At 64.7% G+C, this 21,085-nt stretch overlaps 1 protein-coding gene across 4 annotated transcripts; it reads right to left on the bottom strand.

Annotated features, from left to right (window-relative positions):
* Window positions 1-61: 61 nt before the first annotated feature.
* Window positions 62-20,734, bottom strand: SH2D3C (SH2 domain containing 3C). 4 transcript variants are annotated; one of them, XM_072025406.1, is made up of 12 exons: window positions 20,623-20,734; window positions 18,382-18,997; window positions 14,597-14,636; window positions 5,928-6,056; window positions 5,258-5,706; window positions 3,880-4,004; window positions 2,868-3,439; window positions 2,557-2,672; window positions 2,255-2,426; window positions 1,492-1,603; window positions 659-865; window positions 62-544 (listed from the first exon to the last, which is right to left on the bottom strand). In XM_072025406.1, exons 1-12 carry the CDS (start codon window positions 20,660-20,662, stop codon window positions 369-371), a joined length of 2,754 nt encoding a protein of 917 aa, XP_071881507.1. In that variant the 5' UTR covers window positions 20,663-20,734; the 3' UTR covers window positions 62-368. The 4 variants fall into 4 exon arrangements, with proteins under 4 accessions (XP_071881507.1, XP_071881510.1, XP_071881509.1 ...); XM_072025409.1 differs by lacking the exons at window positions 18,382-18,997; window positions 20,623-20,734 and adding an exon at window positions 17,491-17,666; XM_072025408.1 differs by lacking the exons at window positions 14,597-14,636; window positions 18,382-18,997; window positions 20,623-20,734 and adding an exon at window positions 10,915-11,710.
* Window positions 20,735-21,085: the final 351 nt, after the last annotated feature.

The raw sequence follows: 21,085 nt of genomic DNA, 5'->3' as shown, positions 1-21,085 counted from the left end.
CCCAACAGGCCCCGCCCCCCAGGGGGTGTTTGGGGACCCCAAGCAGGAGCAGAGGCAGGAGGGGGGCACCAAAGGTTTATTGTGTGTGGGGCCGGGCTATGTACACCTATGTACAGGGCGGCAGCGGCTACGGGCAGCACGGCACTGCCGCGGGGACGTATTTACAGCAGGCGGCGAGGGGTGGGAGCAGAGGAAAATACGGGGCGAGGCGATGGGCACCGCGTGGGCGCTGTCCTCGTCCCTATAACAGCACCGCAGGACCCCCGGCTGGTGCTGAGCCACGTGGGGTCGTGGTGGTTGTGGTCCTCTCTCTGTCCCCAAATTGCCAACCCGTCCCTAATGCGGAGGGGTTCCACATTGAGGGTGGGTTACAGCTCGCTGAAGCGCACCGCTGGTTCCAGCTTGTGGGACAGGGCGGTGAGGACTTTGTCGAATTTCTCGTAGCGCTCCGCCTGGCTGCTCTCGGCCCCGCGGCTGCCCCACAGCAGCCGCAGCTGGAACTCGGTGCTGAAGACCTCCAGCAGCTCCGCTCGGCCCTGGAAACCTGCGGGGAAGGGAGAGTCAGCGCCGCGGGTCTGGGATGGGGACCCCGTGCCCGCAGGGCGCATGGGATGGCACCGGAGGTTGAGGGGCCGTCCCCATTCCCCTCCTCGCTTACCCTGCAGCTTCACCTCGGCGTTGGTGTGGTACAGCCCCCCGTGGTGGGCCACCATCCGCGCCGCCTCCAGGTGGGCCATCACCACCTCCACGCCGTCGTCCGTGCTCTCCCAGGGCTCGGGGTTGTCCACCAGAGCGTCGTCCCGCTCCAGGAGGGTCACCAGGGGCATGACGTGGGGGAAGGTGGTGTTGGTCAGCGGGGGGCCTTCTGCGGAGAGAAGCGCCCTGAGGCTCTCTGGTGGGCTCGGTGTCCCCGCGTCCCCCTCCCCACCCGCCTTGGCCCCGTGCAGCGCTCCCACGACCACCCAGCCCTACAAAGCCAGGCTGCCACCGTGCCCCTGGGAGAGGTTTTCTGGCTCAGCTGCAGCACAGATGCGGCTGTGGCTCTGAGGATGGCTCTGCCCGGGTCCACCGCCTCCTCCAGCACCAGCCAGGCTCTTTCTGCCGCTCCCAGGGCTGCAGCGAGGAGCGGGTGTGCAGGCCCGGGGCTCTGCGTGTTGGAGAGATGAAGCTTTTCATCCTCCCTGCCTCAGACCGGCTGGTGTCCCCTCGCCTTGGCACGGACTGCCATGCGAGCACATGGGTTTGGCTCGGCCCAACCGTGTTTGTGCCCAGCCACTGGTTTTATTTAGTTATGAAATGCTTCCTTGGGAAGGAAGGGGCAGCTGAGGCCAAGCGGGCCCGGCCGGGTGCTGGGGCTGCGCAGCAGGCAGGAGGGAAGCGTCTGGCGCTGCTGGGGGAGGGACGCAGCTCTCAAACACATCCCCGCCACAAGGCTGTGCCCGGCTGAGCCTGGAGGGAGCAGGCAGCGGGGCTGGGAGCCGCTCTCGTTACCTTTGCCTTCGTTCAGGCTCTTCAGGAACGGCTTCAGCTTCTTTTCGTAGAGGATCGCGCCCTCCGTGTGCCGCTGCCGCAGCACCATCCAGGTCTGCTCCAGCCGCGCGATCTGCAAGGGGACGGACGTGCTTTGGAGTGGACGTGCTGGGGGAGCGCAGCCCCAGCACCGAGCCCCAGCCCGTGGGATGCTCCCGAGGTCAACCTGGCCCTGGCACGACAGCCCCAGCAGTGCCTGCTGCTCCCCAAAACAGCCTCTGCTGCTGGCACTCGCCGCCAGAGGCTGCAGGGCCCTGCCCCAACGCTGGGCTCAGCGTTTCTTCCCCTGCCGTGCCCCAGGACAGCAGCTTCCCCGTGCTGCAGCGGCCTTGAAGATGAGCTGCAGGGAGGGGGCAGCCCTTCCACCTCCTTTGTGCAGGCAGGAAGCAAGGCTTCCCAGCTGGGCTTGATTTAAAATTGAATTTTAATCTCCTTTCATCTTCCAAAGGGAGCAGCGCGGCCGGGAGACGCTGCTGCCACGGCCTTGAGACTGATTTGTATTGTACCGGAGGGCAGATTCATTTCCTCTCAGGAACAGAGCCCAGCGCAAAAACAAAAAAGCCCAACCACCGAAAAAAACAATCGCATCCCGGCGGGGCTGGGCTGTCTGCTCGGAGGGGGCGGCTCCGTCCCTTCCCTGCTTCCACCCCGCTGCCTCTGCTGGGGCGTTGTCCCCGTTGTCCCCAAGGGCTGAGCCACCGGGGGGGAGGCTGCGTCCCCGTACCTGTGTCATTTCCAGGGCGTTCATCACGGCAGCGAAGCTGAACATGTTGCCCATGGTGCTCTTCAGCTCGGCCGCCAGCTGGATGGTTTTGTGCAGCAGGGCCGCCCGCTCCTCCGTGCTGCCCGTGCAGCCCAGGATGTCCACGGCGATCATGATGGACATGGTGTGGAACCTGCCGTGGGGCGAGAGGCTCAGCGTGGAGCTCAGCACGCTCCCGATGCTGTCCCCGCAGAGCCCAGCACCCCCTAAAGGTCCCATGTCCCCCCCCGTGCCACCCCCAGCGCTGTGGCCCCGTGCCGTACCGTTCCAGCAGGTCGAGCCGCAGCTGGTGGCCGTGGGGCAGGGTGAGCAGCTCCATGCCAGAGCTCACCCCCATGAGCCGCTGCGTCTCCGCCGTTACGCCCAGTATCCGAGCGACCTGGCGAGAAAAGGCGAAGAGGTGATTAGAGCTTTGTTAATTGAGGAGAGGCCGGGTGGCCATGGCCTGCCCCAGGCAGTGCGGGGAGGCAGAGCCCAGCTGGGACGCTCGGATTTTTGGGGGATGGTGCTGGGGGATGCTCCGCTCCCCTGGAGGGGGGCAGTGCCCGGCCCTCCCGCCCGGCCCCGGCCGTACCACGCAGTCCACTTTGGTGATGTGCTTGGCCAACGTCTTCGCGTCCACCTCCGCCAGCAGCTCCTTGACCTTCTTGAGCACGGCCATCTCCAGGGGCTTGTTCTCCAGGGGGATGAGCAGGGACTGGAAGGCGGCAGGGTTAAAGGAGGAGCACGTCTCCATGGCAGGGGGCACGAAGCCCCCCAAGTCCCGCTCTCCTTTCAGCCTCTGCCCTGCCTCTGCCTCCCCGGAGCCGTTCTCCACAGTCCCTCTCTGTCCTTCCTCCACCTTTAGCCTCTCCACGTAGCTCTTTGCTGGCTTGGTGTCGTGGGACGGCCGCTCCCTGCCGACGGGGGAGGTGGGGTGCAGCTGGCAGTAGTGCCCCGTGTCCGGGTCGCTGTAGCTGTTCACGGAGGGCGAGGGGGAGGCGCGAGCGTAGCCGTGGCAGGGAGTGGAGTGGGTGCTGTGGGCAGGGTCTGGGAGAGGTTTGCTGGTGCTCCCCGGGCACAGCTGGGGCTCGCTGGACCTTCTGATGACCGGGGAGGCCGGGGCGATGCCGGGTGCTTGGCAGGCGTGTGGCTTTAGCCGTGTAACTGTGGGGAGCAGGAGAGAGGCTGTTAGCACAGCTGGGAGGGGTGCACGCCCCGAGAATCGCAGAATTGGAGGGGTTGGAAGGGAGCTCGAGAGCCCATCGGGTCCAACCCCTGGGAAGAACACCACAGCCGGGGTTTGGGGAGCTGAGGGAAAGCCCCAGTGGTGCCACGACAGGACCCAGGCAGCCCCAGGTGAGCTGCATGGCTGCACTGCGGTCAGCTGGCATCGCCCCCAGCTCAGGCCCTCTTTTGGGACATTTTTTTTTGCTGTGCAGAGCCAGGCAGGGCCTTGCCAGCAGGGAGGAGTAGCACAGAGCATTTAGGGCAACATGGAGCATTTAGGGGCTCGTCTTTACAGCCAGCTCCGTCCCCCTCCCCACGTCCCTGTGGTGCTGAGCTCAGCCCGAGCCATGTCCCCGCCGTCCCCGGGCTGTGCCTACCCGTGCTGTAGGCGGGCGACGTGGGGTTCTCCGAGATGGGGGACATCGGGGCATGCAGCTCCTGGATCTGGTCCACGCTGACGGCGCAGTTGCGGATGATGTCCCTGTGGTGCGGCAGGGACACGCTGGGGAGGGGGCAGGAGCGTTAGTCTGGCACTCGGGCAAGGGCAGAGGGGCTGGGATGAGGATTCTCCACCCCCCCCAGGCACTGCCCCCTTCCACTACCAACAAGAGGAGCCCTGACGAGCTCAGCTGGAGCCCTGAGCTGGGGAACCTACATAAAGCAGAGGCAGCCCTGCTGCAAGGAGCCTGGTCCTGGGGGAACAGAGCAGGGCTTGGCTCCACTGCACCCCAGGGTGCTGGGGAAGGGGTCTGTTGAGAAGCAGTGGGGCTGTTTTCTAGTGCTGTGGTGCCTGGCTGCGAGGTGGGAGGTTTTTATGAAGCTCTGTGTGGTTTTTCTGCCCAAGAGCTGCGTGGCGGTGAGGCGAGCTCCCTCTCTCACAGTGCTCAGGAGAGGTGCAAGTGCCTGGAGGCTGCACTCGGGGCCCAGCTGTGACCCAGAAGAGCAGGGAGGTGCTGCAGCCTGGGAGCTGTGGCTACAGCCTGAGCCGTGCTGTGAGTCAGCGGCGTTGCAAGAGGTGCTGTGGCTGCAGCGGTGGGGTGAGATGTTTGGGGAAATGTGAGTGGAGAGGAAAGGCCCAGAAGGACCTAGACCTATCAGCGTGTGCTCTCCTGGAAGCCTGGCTGCTTCCCCGCAGTAGCAGTTGGTTGTCTGCTTATTGCTGGTGAGCTCCCGCCCTGCCCTCAGGCTAAGAAGGTCAGGGTGTGAGAATGCAGAGTGGCTCTAAGGCCTGCTGGGGGACAGGCTGTGCCCGCTGGGGGTGCAGGAGTGGATGCAGGTCCCTTGGCCCCTCTGTGTGTGTGCCCTGCCTTCCTGCACAGGGTCTGGGCACCCTGAGGCTGCCAAAAGAAAGCCAGGAGCCAGAAAGCCATGTGAAGGAAATCTCCACCCCTCCTGAGAAGCACAGGTGCTGCAAGGTTTTGTGTGAGCGGGGCAGCCCTGCAGGGCTGTGCATTCCCCTGCCAGTGCAGCTCCATCAGCTCCTCTTGGCAACTCCTTGCAAATGTCCCACTGGAAAGGGCTCTAAAACGAAAAGGGCCCTCCAGAAATGAACCAATAAATCTCCTTGTGGTGGCTGTGGCAGCACAGCACGGCTGGCAGCTGGTCCAGGAGAACACCCCAGCTCCAGCTGGGTGCTGGCTCCTCTCCTGTGCCTCCGTTGGTCCCTGCCTGCGTTGGGGCAGTCCCCAAACCCTGCCGTGTCCCCGGGGGCTGATCCCAATCCCCTGCCCAGGCAGCACCAGGCCCCGCACTCACCTGGTGGGACACCCCTCGGCCCTGGTGATCTTGTCGGCCGTCAGGCCGTCCGTCATGGTGATGCTCCTCCTCTTGATGTGCCCCCCTTTCTGGGCGGCGGGGCTGTGGGGCGCCCCGTGCTTGCCGTTGGCGAGCCCATAGCTGGCCTCCAGGTAGCGCAGGGGGAAGGTGCGGTTGATGGGGCAGTAGATGATGGCACCGCTCTGCTCGGAGATGGCCTTGCGGTTGCCCACGTAGAAGCGGACGAGGGCGGGCACGTTGTCGAAGCTCTCCTGCTCGAAGAGGTACTGCACGCGGCTGTGGCCGTCGCTGGATTTGACCGTCGCCTTGTTGATCTTGAAGTGCAGGGGCTCGTTGCGCCAGCGGCACGTCAGCACGTAGTCGCCCAGGCTGGTGAGCGAGTCGCGGATGAGGAAGTCGCCGTTCCTCTGCACGAGGCTCTCCGACACCTGGCAGGGGATGGGGCAAAGGCTCAGGCACAACCCCACCGGGTGAACCCAGGGGGGCAGGCGTGGGTGCTCCACCTCGGCTGTTTTACCCCTGGGCACCCCCTGCTCTGGGTTTCAGGAGGGTATTGCCCACAAAACCAGGCAGTTTGGGGCTGGAGAAGCCTTGGCCTGGTGGCTCTGCGTGGGCTGGGAGCTGCCCGCCCTCCCCTCCCCATCCTCACCTCCCGGGGGATGCGGCCGTGGTACCAGGCGTGGCTGCGCAGGTCAGTGCTGCTCAGCTTCAGCTCCTCTTCCAGCTCCTTGTGAAGCTTCTCCGGTGATGAGTCGAGGATGTATTTCTCCTTGGAGAACTGTAAGGGGTGAGAGAGAGAGAGAGAGAGAGAATGTCAGCCAGGGCCCTGGTGTGTGTGTGTGGGGTAGGGTGGTCAGGTCCTGCCACCGGGAGCACTTTGGGGGTCTCCTGGTGGCCCCAGCTCCCTGCTGGCACATCTCCAGAGCTGAACCACCGTGGGAAATGCTTCTCCAGGAGGAAACCCGTGTCGCTGTTCCTCCTGCAGGCAGCTGCCACGATCTCCCCTCCCCAAAGGGTTAACTCGGCTGCGCTCAGCCTGACGGTGGCATGAATAGTAATGACAAATGTAAAGGGAACCTTCTGCATCGAAATGAGCTTTCACCAGCGCTGGTGCACCTGAGCCTGCAGGATGCAATTTGCCTCCTCCCTCCCCCGGGGGAGATCAGGCTGGTGGCACCTCTCCCCCGGCTGCCCCGCTCCATGGCAGGAGCATCCCCGAGGGCACCACAAGCGGGGCTGGTGCTTGCTTGGGGTCTGCGGGATCCCCGTATCGTGGACAGGGAAAAGAAGGAGATGTGCGTGCTACCAGACCCTTTGCCAGCACCAGGTTCTGCTCCCCGAGCGGCCTCCCCCTGTGGCTGTGAGGGAGGCGCAGGGTGCTGCACCGTGCTCCCACCCTGTGCCCTCTGTCCCAGGACTCCGCCGAGTCCCTCAGCGGGTTTTGTCCCTTCTGTCCCGCTCCTTAGGGCAGCCCGACCCCATCCTGGGGGATCTGCTCCCTTCCCTGGTGTAGCTGCACGTATCAGCCAAACCTGGGGCAGCAATCCTGCCCCAGGGATGTGGCTGCAGCCCGGGGAGGTGGGAGGAGGCTGGGAAGGAGCCGTGCGATGGCCCGAGCTCTTCAGGGCTTGCCCTCACCAGCCTGGACCTGCCCCTGTTCCTCCCGTTCCAGCTCCAAACAATTAAAAAAGTGCTGGGGCGGTGGAAGCAGCCCGGGGAGGTGTTAGGGGCCAACCTGTGCGTGCTCCTCTGCCCTCTGCCCCCATCTCTGGGGAGCGTCCTGCTTGTTGGAGCCGCAGGGACCTGACCAGGAGACGTTCTGGGGTCACATCCCCCTCAACGAGCATCGCGGGGTGCTGAGCACCTCTGCTGCCCCGGGGCCCTCGTGGAGACAAAGCCGCTCGGTGCTGCTGAGCCCTATTAAAAATAAATGGTAGCCACGGGGCTGCCGAGGTCCAGCTGCCTCCCGGGGGACCGAGGCCAAAGCAGATGCTGTTCCTATGACAACTCCTCTGCTGCCCAGCACCCGTGGCCGGGGCTGCCCCTGTGCTCAGTACCTCCCCGCAGCGCTTGGGGCTGAGCTGGGAGCGATTTGGGGCCGCTGCTTTTCCCCCAGCTGCCCCCAGAGAGGGGATTGGGGATTAGCAGCTCTCCGCTCTGTCCTACAGCTGGGTTTTCCCCCAAATCCTCCCCATGCAAATGTGCGGGATAAGGGACTCAAACCCAGCTGAGCAGCGCCCGGCGTCTCCAAGCCTGGATTTGGGCAGCAGCCGGCTGGCATCCGTGCCAGGAGCCAGGTGCTGAGCTAGCACGGAGGCTCGGGGGGCTCTGCATCTTGCAGATGGGGGAGCGAGGACAGCTGTGAGCACAGGGAGCCACGAGCCACCTCTGTCCTCCTGGCTGGGTGTCACGGTCCCACCCGGCTTGCATGGCCACCAAAAAGCCACTGCCTGCAGCCAGGGTGGCAGCAGGAGCCCGATGCACGGGGAGGAATCCTTTTCCTTTGGTGCTCTGCGGCTCCGGGGACCGGTCCTCGTGCTTTGACTGGGCTTCCTTCTGCTCTGTGGTGTGTCTCGGAGGAGGCGGAGGGGCTGCCAGCTGGCCGGGTGCCGGCGAGGCACAGCAAGGCAGCCCCGGCCGGCCCGGAGCTGTCGGGAGCGTGTAAGCGGATGTCTGAGTGCCGAGCTGAAAAGGGCACCGCTTGGCGCTCTCAGCTGTGCCAAAAGGACATCAAAAGATGCTCGGGCCCGATGCGAGGCCTCGCAGGCGAGAGGGCTGGCTGCGGAGAGGAGCCTGGACTGCTCGGGTGCCTGGTGCCGGCCTCCTGCACCTCTTCCCACAGAAGGGGGAGAAACGGGGCTGAGAGCGGTTCCCCAAACCAGCCCCACCAGACAAACCAGCTCAGGAGCTGCCAGAGACGATGCCAAGCTCTGCCTGAGGAATCCCAAGCCGCAGCCAACGTGGTTTGGCTGCAGAAAGGAGAGCTCCTTGGTCACGTTCGGCACCCAGACAAGCTGCTTCACGGTCCCGGGGCTGCGGGATCCCTCCAGAGCTGCCGTGCAGTGGGGGCAGTGCTCACCGCGAGGGGATTCCCTGGGCTCTCCATCCCTGCTCGTTTCCTTGCCTCTACCTGCTGCTTTCTTGGCAGAGGGAGGCATCTTTGGTCCCAGCTGCAGGGCAGGGATGGGAATTGGCAGCCAAAGGGCAAGATCTGGGGGGATGGAGGGTGCTGGCAGCTGTGGGCTGTGTAAAAGAGCGGCTGTTGCTCTGCCTGGTGCGAGGAGAGCTTCAAAGGCTGGCATTTGGCTTTCTCTCCTCGCAGAGGTACTCTTACGAAACGGGAGTGACTTGCAGCCTGCTTTCCAGCTCCCCCCTCCCAGACCTGAACATGAAGTCAGCCTGGAAAGCGAGGTGTGCGGCACCTACCCCGCCCCGCGATAGCATCTCCTGGCTAACCTCAGGGCACAAAGCGCAGCTGCTCTCCCACTCCTGCTCCTGCTGCCTGCCCCATGTTGGGACCCTTACCGGGGAAATCCCAGCCCCTGCTGCAAGCTCTTTCACCCCGGCTGGAGCAGCTGTGGGGCCTGGGAAGCACAAGTGGGAGAGAAGGGAGTACGGAGCCACTTGGAGCAGGTGCATGGGGAAAGCCCCAGGATCACCAGAATCTCTCTGTTCTCCACTTAGCTCCCTACCTGCCAACGGGCTGCTTCACGGCGGAGTATTTCAGCGCAAACATCCTTGCTGAGGCAGCCAAGGCCATGGCGAACCCAAGAACTGCTCTGCTTGCCTGGTGCAGGGCTGCTGCGTGAGCTCCCCACGTGCCTGAGAGCGGCTGGTCCATCCTGAGGGACTGCAACGGGGGAAAAATCCCACTGCAAACACCCCCAGGTTGTCATGGGCTTGCTCCACACCCACGTACCCTGGTGTGAACCAGTTGCCCAGATGGGAAAGAACTGGTTTGTCTCTCTGCATCATCTCGCAATGACTCCGGGCACCCAAAGGGCCTCTCGGGATCTTTGTCCTGGCACTCCCAGCCTCTCCTAGGAGTGCTCCTGGCCACCCAAAGGTTCTCCTCTCCTGTCTGTGCTCCTTTGTGGCAGCTCTGGAGCAATTCCACCTGGCTGGCAGGGGTGGGGAGCAGCTGGGGGGTGCTGCCTGGGAACATCTGGGTGCCTTAAGATGGGACAGGCGCCCCAGGTTGCGCTGCGGGGTGGTGGAGCGCGCCGCTGCCCTGGGGGAGCGGGTCTCCAGCACAGCATTGGGGCGTGCGTGTACACACATCTCCATCCATCTATATATTACTTATCTCACTCCGAGACGGCGGCGGCCGCTGCTGCTGCATCCCTTTTCGGAGCTGCTATTGGCCAGAAATGATGTCAGTGCTTCCCAGGCTGGGTGCACTGCCATTGGCGGTGAGCAGGGATGCGGCTGTCAGCTGGAAGCGCTCCAGTCATTCATGGGGACTTCAGTGTGTGTTTGCTGGGCACACTTGGACACAAATAGACGGTGAAAGATCTGGCAGAGCCAGGTGAGCACTCGGGGCTTCGCTTTGAACTCTTTTTCCCGGCGCCGGGATGGAGTGCCCTTCATCCCCTCCCGCATCCCCTGTGCCCACCTGTCTCCCCCTTGTTCTGGCAGCAGCTCGCTGCGATGCTCAGCCCCAGGACTGCTGCGCTAGGGCACGTCCCCCGGTGCTGCTCGGTGGCTTTTGGACAGCCAGGAGCAGCTCCTCTGCGTTCTCCCTCCTCGCCCCCACTAGCGATCAAAATCCCTGGCTTTGCACTGAGATCAGCAGCAATCATGACAAGACTTGAAACGCTTCCTCTGGGCTCCGTCTTACCCAGCATAATCTCTACAGCTCGGCACCTACCTCCCCGAGCAGCGCTGGCTGAGGCTGCCAGCTCTCTTGGCTGCCAGCTCCGGGCGCTTCTCACCCTTTTTAACTTGCAGCCTGCCGGGAGCTCTTGCTTCAGATCAGAGCCTGCTCGGCTCTTGCGATCCTCAGCACTTGGCGCTCTCCCTAAGCAGGTAAACGAAGGAACCGGTTTTTGGGGCTTTGCCCTTCCTCGGCCAGAGCCCCAAACAGGACACCTCACCTTGTGGCAGCGCTGGAGGTGCCACAGGCCGGGTGCCGGCACCGCGGCCAAGCCGTGCAGCTCACACACAGCCCCAGGCCGTGGTGCTGCGGGTCCCTCTGGGCTCCGTCTCTCCTCAGAGTGTAGCAGGAGCTCCTGGAGCACCTTTGGAGATGTGCTGCCTCTTGCAGGGAGCCAAATGCTCCCCTCCGTGAGGTCTCCTGCCCTCAGGGCTGCCTTTGGGGCCGCTGCTCGCAGCCCCTGACCCGAGTGCTGCTCCGGGGCTCCGGCTCCAGCTCCGACCCACACCCGGCATCCAGAGGGGATGCAGGGGGCAATGCTGGAGCCCAAACCAAGCACCTGAGCAGGGCAGCGCTGCAGGCTGAGGACACTGAGGCACGAAACCTCGAGTCAGCCCCGCAGAGCCCCGGCCAGCGGCCGCAAGGTCAACGCCATCCCCATGAAGCCCCCCTCAACACCACCACCACCCCCAGGGGCACCCAGCCGAGGGGCTCCCGGCCACCCTCCGCTTTCCCCATTCTCGCTGCCGGCCCGGCTCACCTGGACCTGCATGAAGGAGCCTCGGTAGAAGCAGCAGGCGGCCGCCGACAGGGCGCTCCACAGGCTGCAGCGCTCCGTCATGGCGCGGCGCCCTCAGCCCCCCTCCGGGCTGCCCCCGGCCCGGCTCGGCTCGGCTCGGCTGGGCTCGGCTCGGCCCCGGGTTGCCCCTCACGCTGCCTCCGCCACCACCGCCACCACCGCCGGGCTTCAATTTCAGCCGCTTCCCCGATTACCTCATCCCTTGTCGGCAACGGGAGGCGGCACCGAAGCGGCTGCTCCGCCCCGGCCCGCCCCGCAGGGACCCGCGGCAGCCGCCACAGCGCGGCCCTGAGGGGAGCCGGCCCCGGGCTGCCACGGCCTGAGGGGGGCTGGTGGCCATGAGGGGGACCTGGTGGCCCCAAGGGGGGCTGGTGGCCCTGAGGGGATCCAGCCCCACCACGTCCTGAGGGGAGCGGGGTCTTCTGAGGAAACCGGGCAGCCCCCATCAGCCACATCCTGAGGGGAGCCGGTGTCCCTGAGGGGATCCAAACCCACCATGTCCTGAGGGGAGCGGGGTTTTCTGAGGGGAATTGGTGTCCCTGAGGGGATCCAGCCCCATCATGTCCCGAGAACTGGGTTTTCTGAGGAGAACCGGTGTCCCTGAAGGCAGCTGGCACCCCTCATCGCCTCCATACCCTGAGGGGTTCCCCCAAAGGAGCTGGCACCCCTCATCTCCTCACCCTAATCTGCCCTCCGCAGTGACACACGGGGTCAGGGACAGGCTCGGTCCCTGCTCCCCCTCACCCCATCCCTCCTCGCCCTGCCCGTCCTCCTGCCGTCCTTTTCTGGGGAAGACGCCGGCTCCTGCCCCACGTGGAGGCAGCCGGCTGCCTGCTTCCCACGTAGGCTGTCTCCGAGTCGCGTTTAATTAAAGCTCCGCTCCGGTTTAATTAAGGCTGCGGTTTCGCGGAACGGGATGCACGAGGCGGCACTGCTGGCTCCGAGCCGCCTGCCAGCCCCGCAGCCCCCTGCTGCTCCACAAACCAGCCCCGGGGACCGCGTCCCGTGTCCCCGCTGTCCTCGTTTTGCCTCTCTCAGCAGGGACCGGGGCGCTGGGAGCCCTTGTGGGAGCAGTCCTGGGGGACACAGGACTTGGGGTGCTGGCACAGTGCTCCCTTCCCGTTATACCACTCCATTGGGGATGTCCCTGCCATGAAGCTTCGCTGCCCAGCTTTCCCCGAACAGCTGCGGTCCCACTAAGGACAGAAACGGACAGAGATTTACGAGGCTGTGCATAGGGCAGGGAACCTGCACCAGGGGATGTGGCTGTAAATCCTGCGCTGCTGCTCTCCGGGTTGTACTGCCGAAGGAAGGAAGGAAGGAAGGAAGGAAGGAAGGAAGGAAGGAAGGAGGAACAAGCCCTGCTCCCAGCAGGGACCAGCTCCAGTTAGCGAGAGCCGTCCTCAACGCGTGTGCCCGGCCGAAGATGCCTCCTGGTGCGCCTCTGCCCTGCCACGCCGCGAGCTCAGAGGTGTTCCTGCTGCCACCCGCACGGCCTCTCTGCTAATTAATTCAGACGAGCCCCTCGCGTCCCCCGGCGAGGAGGAAGCAGGCAGGGCTGATGAGATACAGGTCTCCAGAGCGGCTCCTCCACGCAGAACAAAGAGCTCGACCGCGCTCGCTGGGCCCGCGCTCTGCCCCTTCTACTGCAGGGGAAAGGGGAGCAGGAGGGTAGCGCCTGGATTTAGGATGGGGCCGAGCAGCAGGAGGAGGAGGGCAGAGCACAGGGTGCAGGGCGGCGGGTGGCCCCGCACCCAGAGGTGCCTGCAGCCCTAGCGGGAGCGTGGCTGCTCCTCTCCCCTCGCGAGGGGCAGAGGGACAGAACAGATGGCAGCACGTGGGGAGACGCCGCTCTGCGAGGATCCGAGGGTGAATCACTCGCCGGCAGAGGCTTCTCCTCCGCAAAGGGCTCGGCTGCTTCCCTCCTGCGGCGGATCCGAGGCTTTCTGCCGACGGAGCGAGCTGGAGCTGTGCCTGTGCTGCCCCTTCGCAGGCGCAAAGGGAAGCTGAAGCCCCCGGCGCTCACTCACTGGGACACATCAGCTTTATTGGCAGCAGCTCCCCCAGGGCATAATGGGGTTTTGCAGCTCCCTGCCTTCCCCTACAAGAGGGCCAAACCTATGCTGGGGCTGCCTGGCAAACCCCGCTGGGAGGTGAGCAAACAGAGCCCGAGTGCAGATCCCCCAGGCAGTTTGGGAACACCAGCCCTTAGGCTATTATTAAAGTGCGTTAATTACCAAGAGCTTATTGATCCTGGCTGCCTACCCCGCACACCACAAAGCAGGGAGCACTTTGGGTGCCAGGTCCCAGCCTTGCTCCCAAGCGATGCCAGCGGGCACCCAGCCACCCCGATCCCCTCAGGCTATGGGGCTGGGCACCGCTGGGTGCTGAGCACCCCATCCAGGCAGGGCTGTGGGCTCCCCGCCAGGCACGGTGCCTGCAGTCAGCCGGCGTGCCCCCAGCATCTCGGCCGCGCGCACTCCAGCTAATTACTTCTTTGCCTAAAATAGCTGCTGTCACCGCAGCCATCGGTTGCTTCCGTAGCTCACGGGAAGCGGGGTGTAAATCACACACACTGCCCATGGGCTGCAGCTGGACACCACGGGGATGAGTAAGGAATAAAGGCCAAACGGATCGGGTTTGGCATCCGCCTGGACAGCGGGGAATTCTCCTGGCTGACCGAAAACAGCTCGGATCCTACAGGCAAAGCCATGCCCATCGCTCCACGCCCATGCTGTCTCAATCCATTCACTCACGAGCCATAAAATTCGCCCACCTCCGGGTGCACAGACTGATAGAGCAAAGGGAAACACAGCACGGCACCCACTCCACCCTGCCCTGGCAGGACTGGTGTGTGCGGGCAGGAGCCTCGCCGCTCCATGCACATCGCACCGCCAGCACGTTGAGCTCCCACCAGGCTGCTCGTCCCGCGTTGCCAAAGGGAAGTAAGAGAGGAGAGAAGTCCCACCGGGGTGTTCGCAGTGCTGGGGGTCACCAAGCCACGTCTGGCCCCGCTGCCCCATTTTGCACGTCCCCATCAAGCAACTGGACTCAGGACGCTCTATCCCTTCTCAGACAAACTCCCTTTTGCCATCGTGTGGCAGCAAATCGCCCTCTGGGCAGGTTTTCAGTGCCCCGACCCCAAAAGAGCCGGCACCCCGTGGCCATCACCCTGCTCCTGCCCGGCGTGCCAGCAGCCTCCTGCAGCAGGGCCGGCTCTCCTCCAGAGCCAGGCGCCTCGCTAATGAATTTCTGGCCAGACATGAAGAGTCCTCAGGAATGTTAATAGTTTGCTGGAGGATAAGCAAGAGATTTGGAGAGATTTACACCGACTTTCATGTGACAGCCACGGAAAGTGGCTCAAACCCTTCCTCTGCTACGTGGGGGTGGAGGGAGGAGGTGGCCCCCGCGCCGCGAGTGATGGGGAGCGCGAAGTGCAGGCAGCGGTGGGGGGACCGTGCACGGCTTGTGCCTCGCCTGCCCGGCTGCTTCTGGCAGCAAATGTCCTCCGAGGACAAAGAGAGGAGGTGGTGGGATGGGGACGCAGAGCTGAGCACAGGGCATGGCCAGCCCCGGGGTCGCTGTCCCCCCGCTGTCCCTGTCCCCCAGCCGGGACGGGCTGCGCCCGCGCTCGGTGTCTTACCTTCACGTATTCACTGCCGGACTCCAGGCCATTGTGGTGGCTGGAAGGAAAGGAGAAAAATAAATTTGTGCGGGTAAAGGGCAGCAAGTCGTGGTGGTCGGGCAAAGACGGTGGTGGCACAGCAGGGGGGCTGTGTTCTGTGAGGTGGGTTTGGGGAGGCTCCAAGGGCCCCCGTGCCCGCTCCCGACGCAGAGCTGAGCCTCCCTAATGCGATCAGGGAAGAATGGGGCTTTTTTGAAAGGATCTCGCCCCAAATCGGCTTGGGACCGTGTGAGCAGAGCTGGGGACAGCCTGGCTGAGGTCCCCTTGGGTCATGGTGCCGGGGCTGCGTGCCAAAGCAGGGTCCCGTGCCCCGTGCCCTGGCAGAGCTCAGTCCCACCGGGCAGTTGTTGGGACACGCTGCCCGGGGGGCGGCTGGTTGTTTCTCTGCAGCTTTGTGCGAACCCACAGAATCAAACCCAGGGTGGTGTCGGGTCTGAGACTGCAGTGGAAGCTCCCATTCTCAGTGATGTGTTCACTCTTGGCCCTACTGACAACCAACCCAACAGCTGGGCTGGCCACTTCTCAGCCATTCTTTCCTGGGGGGTGCTGAATGCCCTTCTCCTTCCTGAGCACGCAGCAACTCTGCTTTTTGTGCCCTTGTGGGTGAGGTGTTTGTCTGTAGGGCTAATTCCCGATGGAATTGAGAGAGTTTGGGGTAGAGAGGCCATAACAACTGAGCTGGGATATGCGACCCTGAGGTCTCGTCTATCTGAATAAAACACAAAAATCCAGACTTCTTTAAGCAGAACCCAGCACCCATCGCATCCCAAACTCCAAGCTTCAGCACGGACACCCCACTGCCTGCTGAGATCACCCTCCTGGCACAGGGCTGTGGCCCGGGCAGGCGGCTGCAGCCAAGAAATAACCAAACCCAATGGTGTCACAGCCCTGGGACGTCACTTTCCATCCGGGAGCCGCCTCGCTCCACTGAGCACCCGCAGCCACCTGCACTGCCACAGCCAGAGCCCCCTTGGCACTGCACAGACCCCATCCCAGGGGCCAAATCCCTCCTCTGGGGGCTCCCTCCTGGCTGGGACTGGCTCAGAAATCAATCAGTCCAAAAATCAATCCATCAATCGAGCCCCCTGGGAGCTGCGGTGCGTGGCACCACGCGAATCCTGCCCCATCCCCAAGCCCACCGGGCTGCAGTGGCTCAGAAGAGGAGAAGCAGAGTTGGAAACCAAGTGGGGGAAAAGCTAGAAGAGGATTTTTTTTTTTTTGGGGGGGTGGGGGGGCGCACAGCTGCTTCGGGCAGCTGCGGGCTGCCTGCCCACCCTGACGCTGCCTCTCCAGCCCGTTTGCCTTTCACACGGCCGCAGAGAGCGCCTGGTGCTGCGAGAGCCGTGAGAAAAACCGGCAGGAGGACGGGGGCCTCCGGGCAGGAAATCGGGAGCATGAGAGCAGCTGGGAGACGCGGCGAGGGCTGGAGGCGAGGGGGGGGCCTCGTGCTGGGGACGGGCAGCAGCTGCGGCTGGGGAGGGTGAGAGGAGGGGGCCGGGGGCCGCAGCCCCCCCTTGGCTCCACGCATTCCTGGAGGAAACGGCATTTTTGGGGGCAGCCGAGCGCCTGGGAGAAATTCCTGGGCTGCCTTTGGAGCGCGGCCGCAGCCGGGCCGCTGGGACTCGGAGCCGCTGCTGGGCTTCCCGTGGGGTGGGGGAGATTTTGGGGGCAGCGTGGTGACACGCAGACATTGCCAGGCTCTGCGCTGGGGACCACCGGGGCTGGTGGGGTGGGTTCAACGCCAGTTTGGAGCCCAGGCTCCGCTCACCTTGGTACACCGGGGGCTGCGTTTGGGCACACGGTGCCTCAGTTTCCCCTCCTTGGAGCCCCTCGGTGCTGGCAGTGCCCAACCCATGCCCCATGGGAAGCAAAATTTCCCCTGTGGGTCACCTCCTGTGGGTCACCGTGTCCCTGCCGCTGTCCCCGCTGCTCCTGTGGGGTCACAGCAGCCCCGGGGCTGGGCGCTGCACACCCTGTCCCCACTGAGTGTGGTTCCCAAAGGGGCCAGATCCTGCACGGAGCTTCTGGGGTGCGTGGGCACCCTCAGCCCGCCCTGCCCTGGGGGCCTGCGCTCAAGCAGGAGGCGTTGGAGATTCTCCAGGGCTGGAAAACATGACCAAGGGCCACGCTCGTCCCCTCCGCGGTCCCTTAGCGCGGGCACTCCCTGTTCTGGGCAGCTGTCCCCAGCCCCCCCTCATGTCCTGGCGGGGAAGGATTGTCCCTGTCCCAAGGACGTGCGCAGGAGGAAGGGCTGGGGAGCGGCACAGCCCCGGTCCTGCTTCCGCCGCCTGTCCCACAGCACAGTCCAGCCGTGGGGATGGCTCCGGGGCTGCCTGGGGCACACGGCCACTCCCCGAGCCCCCAGCAGGGCTCCCCAAACCCCAAACGGGGCCCAGAGGGGCAGAAACACCCCTGATGCTTGGGTCACTCCTGTGCCTCAGTTTCCCCAGCAAACAGCACGGCCACGCTCATCATCGGGACAGCCCCAGGTGATGCACAAAGGAGTTCGGTGCTCAAGTTTTGGGGATCCAAATCCCCCCTCCAGCACTCCCCAGAGCCCAGACACCCGGGTGCCCACCACCCGTCCCCACACTGCTTGGCTCCTGCTCGCCCTGGTCTGGGGGCTGATTAATTTCTGGGGCAAAAGGGGTGCCCTCGTGGGGGCTCTGCGCCCACCCGGAGGTGCAGCAGCACTGCCCGAGTGCTTTCCATCAGCAAACACCGGGGCCTCGGCATCTCCCACAGCCCTACATTGAGGCTTTGTGCGCCCCGAGCGAAGCCCCTTTCCCAGCCTCCCCCTCCCCGTGCCCTGAACCGTGCCGGGGAGAGTGGTGGCGATCCCAAATCCTTACCTGCCCTGCCCCAAGGTGGGAAACCTCCTGCCCACCGCTGTCATCGGCCCCGCGTGGCTGGGCGAGAACCTCTGCTCCAGGACGGGGAGAAGCTCTGGAGGGTGCTCGCTGCGAGCCGGGACGTGGGGCGCGGCGGCAGACCCTCCTCCTTCCCGTCCCAGCCCTCCTCTGGCCCTCCCTTCGCGGCCGGCAGGAATGTGCAGCCGGTTCCCAGCACCGATTCCTCTTCCTCGCCCCGCTCCTGGCACCACACAACCCCCCCTTCCCTCTCCCTTCCCTCTCCGGGATGAGCCCCGCGGTGGTGCTGGGGGAAAAGGGGATTTGGGGGTGCAAGAGGGGGGTTATGGGGTCCTGGGTTGGGGCTGGCACGACGGGACATCGTTACGGGGGGAAATTTGGAGTCCTCTGCCCGTGCCCCCAGTCCCACAGTAGGGATGTGTCTGACCCCGGTGCCCAGACAGCCAGGTGATGGGCAAGGCTAAAAATCCCTCATTCATTTTGAGGTGAAAACCCTCTGAACAAGCCGATTCAGGAGGGCTAAGGCCCCCAAAACCTTGAAGAGGGGTTAAATAGGCAGAAGGGATTGGGGCTGGGGGGGTTTTGGGATTACCCCTGTGCCTGGACAGAGGCTGGGCTGTTTGGGGGGGTGAAGGACGTCAGGGCTGGAAGGGGAAGGAGGGCCAGCCGGGTCAGGGGAGGCCGCGGGGTGTTTCCATCCCCTGCGGAAACAGGAGGGAGCAGAAATCCCACAGGAAACCTCGCTCAGCCTCCGAGCCAGGCCGTGCTGTGCCGCCAGCCAGGTGCATCCCGTGGGGACCCTGCTGCATCCCAACCCCTCGGCCCCCCCCTGGGGAGCACAAAGCGGGCCCGGCACAGGGAATGGGGCCCTACCTGTCCGGGGAGCCCTCGCTGGGGTGCTCTTGCCCCTTTCCCAGCAGATCCCTGCTGGTGGTCTCCGTTCCTGGTGCGGGGTCGGGGGCTGCTCTGGGGCTCGGTGCCTCCATCCTGGGGCAGGAGGTGTTCCCTGCAGGTTCCTGCTCCATCCTGGACATCGCTGCTGCTGGGGTGCCCGAGGGCAGAGCCTCTTCCTCCTCCTGCTCTGCTTTCCCAGAGGCTGAGGACGGGTCTGTGCCGGCGTCTGGGGTTCCAGGAGTCTTGGGGCCGCTCATTGGGGTTGTGCCGGGCATCTTGTCCCTGGGGGTCCCTTTCTCCCGGCAGCTCTGGGTGCCCCTGGCTTTGCCCGGGCTCTTCCCCGCCTTGCCCGGGTTCTGCCTGGGCATGGTGCCCATGTGGCTGTACATGTCCGAGGAGCGGGCGTAGGGGCCGGGGCTCTTGGGCATGGTGTTGAGATCATCCTGGGTGCTGCCGAAGGGCTCCTCCAGGAAGCCGTGTGGGGGCAGCCCCCCTTCCCCCGCCTCGGAAGAGCTGGGGGCCACGGCCCCGCGCCGCAGCGTGAAGGAGCGGGGGATGCTGCTCAGGCTGCCGAAGCCTTTGAACTTGAAAAACTCTGGCGAAGAGAGAGGAGAGAGGGGGGAGATGAGGGGTGGGCACGGGCACCGCGCTATGGTGCAGCCCGGTGTCAGCCCTGCTGCACCACCGGTCCCAATGCAGCATTGTCACCGTGTGGCCTGGGGCACATGCGATACTGCCAGGGGCTTTCCAGGCTCTGCAGCTCTCCATGCTGAGCACCAGCCCACGCTCCGTTTACCCCAGAGCCCCCGGATTTGTGGACGTGCCCCGTGTGCACGTCGCCACCCTGCCCAGAGCAGGATCCGGCCACCGGCTGGGGCCGGCACTGCGGTGCTGGCTGCGAGCAGGAGGCAGCCTCCTGCCTCCCCACTTCCTCGCTCAGCCCCTCGCAGCCTCGCTGCGGCTCCCCGGAGCCACCTGCAAGCGCCGAGCGCTCAGCGGTTGCCGGAGGAGTATTTATAACCCCGGCTGGGCGGCTCTGCCTTTCGCACCTCGGTGCTGCGTGCCGCTGCGCTGCCTCCCCGCCCGCGTTGGTGCAAGGGTGGCAGCAGAGCTGCGGTGCTGGAGCTTTGGTTTTCTGGGTGCTTTTGGGGTTTTGCAACTCTTACATTATGCAGTGGGGCCCTGCGAAGCCTCTTCCCCTCTGGGTGTGCCGAGGCAGGAAGCTGCACCCTGCACTGCGTAAGGAGCCTGGGTGCGGGGGGCTCAGCCCTCGGACCCCACCTCCTGCACAGGCTGCAGGGTGCCCCCGCCACCAGACAAGGCAAAGGGGCTGCAGCAAGCCAGAACCACTCCTGCAGAGCTGAAATTTGGTGGCCTGGACGCTGTCAGCAGCTGAAGTGCTTTGGGTTAAAGCCCCCCTCGGGGGCCGAGCATCCTTTGCGCTCGGGGCTGCTGCAGAGTGGAAAAGCCGGGGACCTTCCCGATCGCCTCGCTTCCCACCCCGATGGAAGCCGGGGCCGTGGGAGATGAGTTTTGCCCAGCCCCTCGCACAGCTCCCGGGGGAGCGGAGGGGCTGGCCTCCCACTGCGCCGGCAGCGGCACGTGGAGGCAGAGGAATGCGGAGAGCAGCAGCGAAGGCCAGCTCCTGCTCAGCGCGGGGCCTGGCGATGTGCAGTCCCAGGGCTTTGGGGAAAACCAGAAACTGTGAGAAAGAGCACGGCTCCCTCCCCGCGGGCACCACCGCTTCCTCTGCGCCCCGCTCCCAGCGCTTCATCCCCGAGTGCGGCTCCATCGGTGCGGATTCGCCCCCGGCCTCCATCCCAAATCGCTGCTGCAGGAGGACCCGGAGCGGTCCCGGACACCCCCAGCCCCAGCTTTCACCCCCAGGCACACAGCGGGGTGAATGCTCCTTGCAAGGCGTGATTTGGGGAGCCGAAATCCCCAGTGGGGTGAGAGTGGGGTTCACCCCCACTGGGTGCACGCTGGCACCCAGTGCATGCAGACCGGTCCCAGTCCCATTCCCAGCACCTGACCCATCATCAGCAGGGCTCGAGCCAGCCCTGGGGATGTAAAACCCCAGAGCCCCTCTCATCCCCAGTGGGTTTCCTGATGCAACCTCTCCCTTACAAGAGGTGACCGTGCTCGTGCATCCCCCCCTTTGGGGCCAGGCTGCCCAGGTGAGCACCCGGCACCCGCCCTCTCCATCCCCCGGTGACTTACTGAATTTCTTGAAGCCCCCTCGTTTCTGGCCCTCAGCCATGGCCGTGCTGCAGGGACCGGGAGGGACAAGTTTATAAACTTGAAGGCTGTCCCTGCCCGCTCCTCCCTTCCTGTCCCCCCCCTCCGCCTCTCGCTCGCTCTCTTGATCACTCGCTTCCTCCCTGATGCTGTCATCTGCTCGTGTGGCAGCCCTCTGTCCCCGCTGTCCCCACTGTCCCTACTGTCCCCTGGTACCCACTGACCATGCTCCTTGATGTCCCCCCTGTCCCCACAGTCCTCTCATCCCCACCTGCCCGCTCAGGAGCCACCCGGGGACACAGCTTTGGGGCTGCCCCAAACCCCAGGTGCCATCCCGCTGACGGCGGTGCCAGCCCTACAGATGACGCCCCCCCTTTGGCTGCCAGTGGCTGCACCGGGTGATCCCGGAGCTGTTTCCCAGCCGCGGTGACCCCATAAATTTGGG

This window comes from Anas platyrhynchos, chromosome 18 (genome assembly GCF_047663525.1).
Source record: "Anas platyrhynchos isolate ZD024472 breed Pekin duck chromosome 18, IASCAAS_PekinDuck_T2T, whole genome shotgun sequence".
Classification (NCBI taxonomy): Eukaryota; Metazoa; Chordata; class Aves; order Anseriformes; family Anatidae; genus Anas; species Anas platyrhynchos.
Note: the sequence above shows the minus strand (reverse complement) of the source record. Positions and strands in the feature narration are given on the sequence as shown.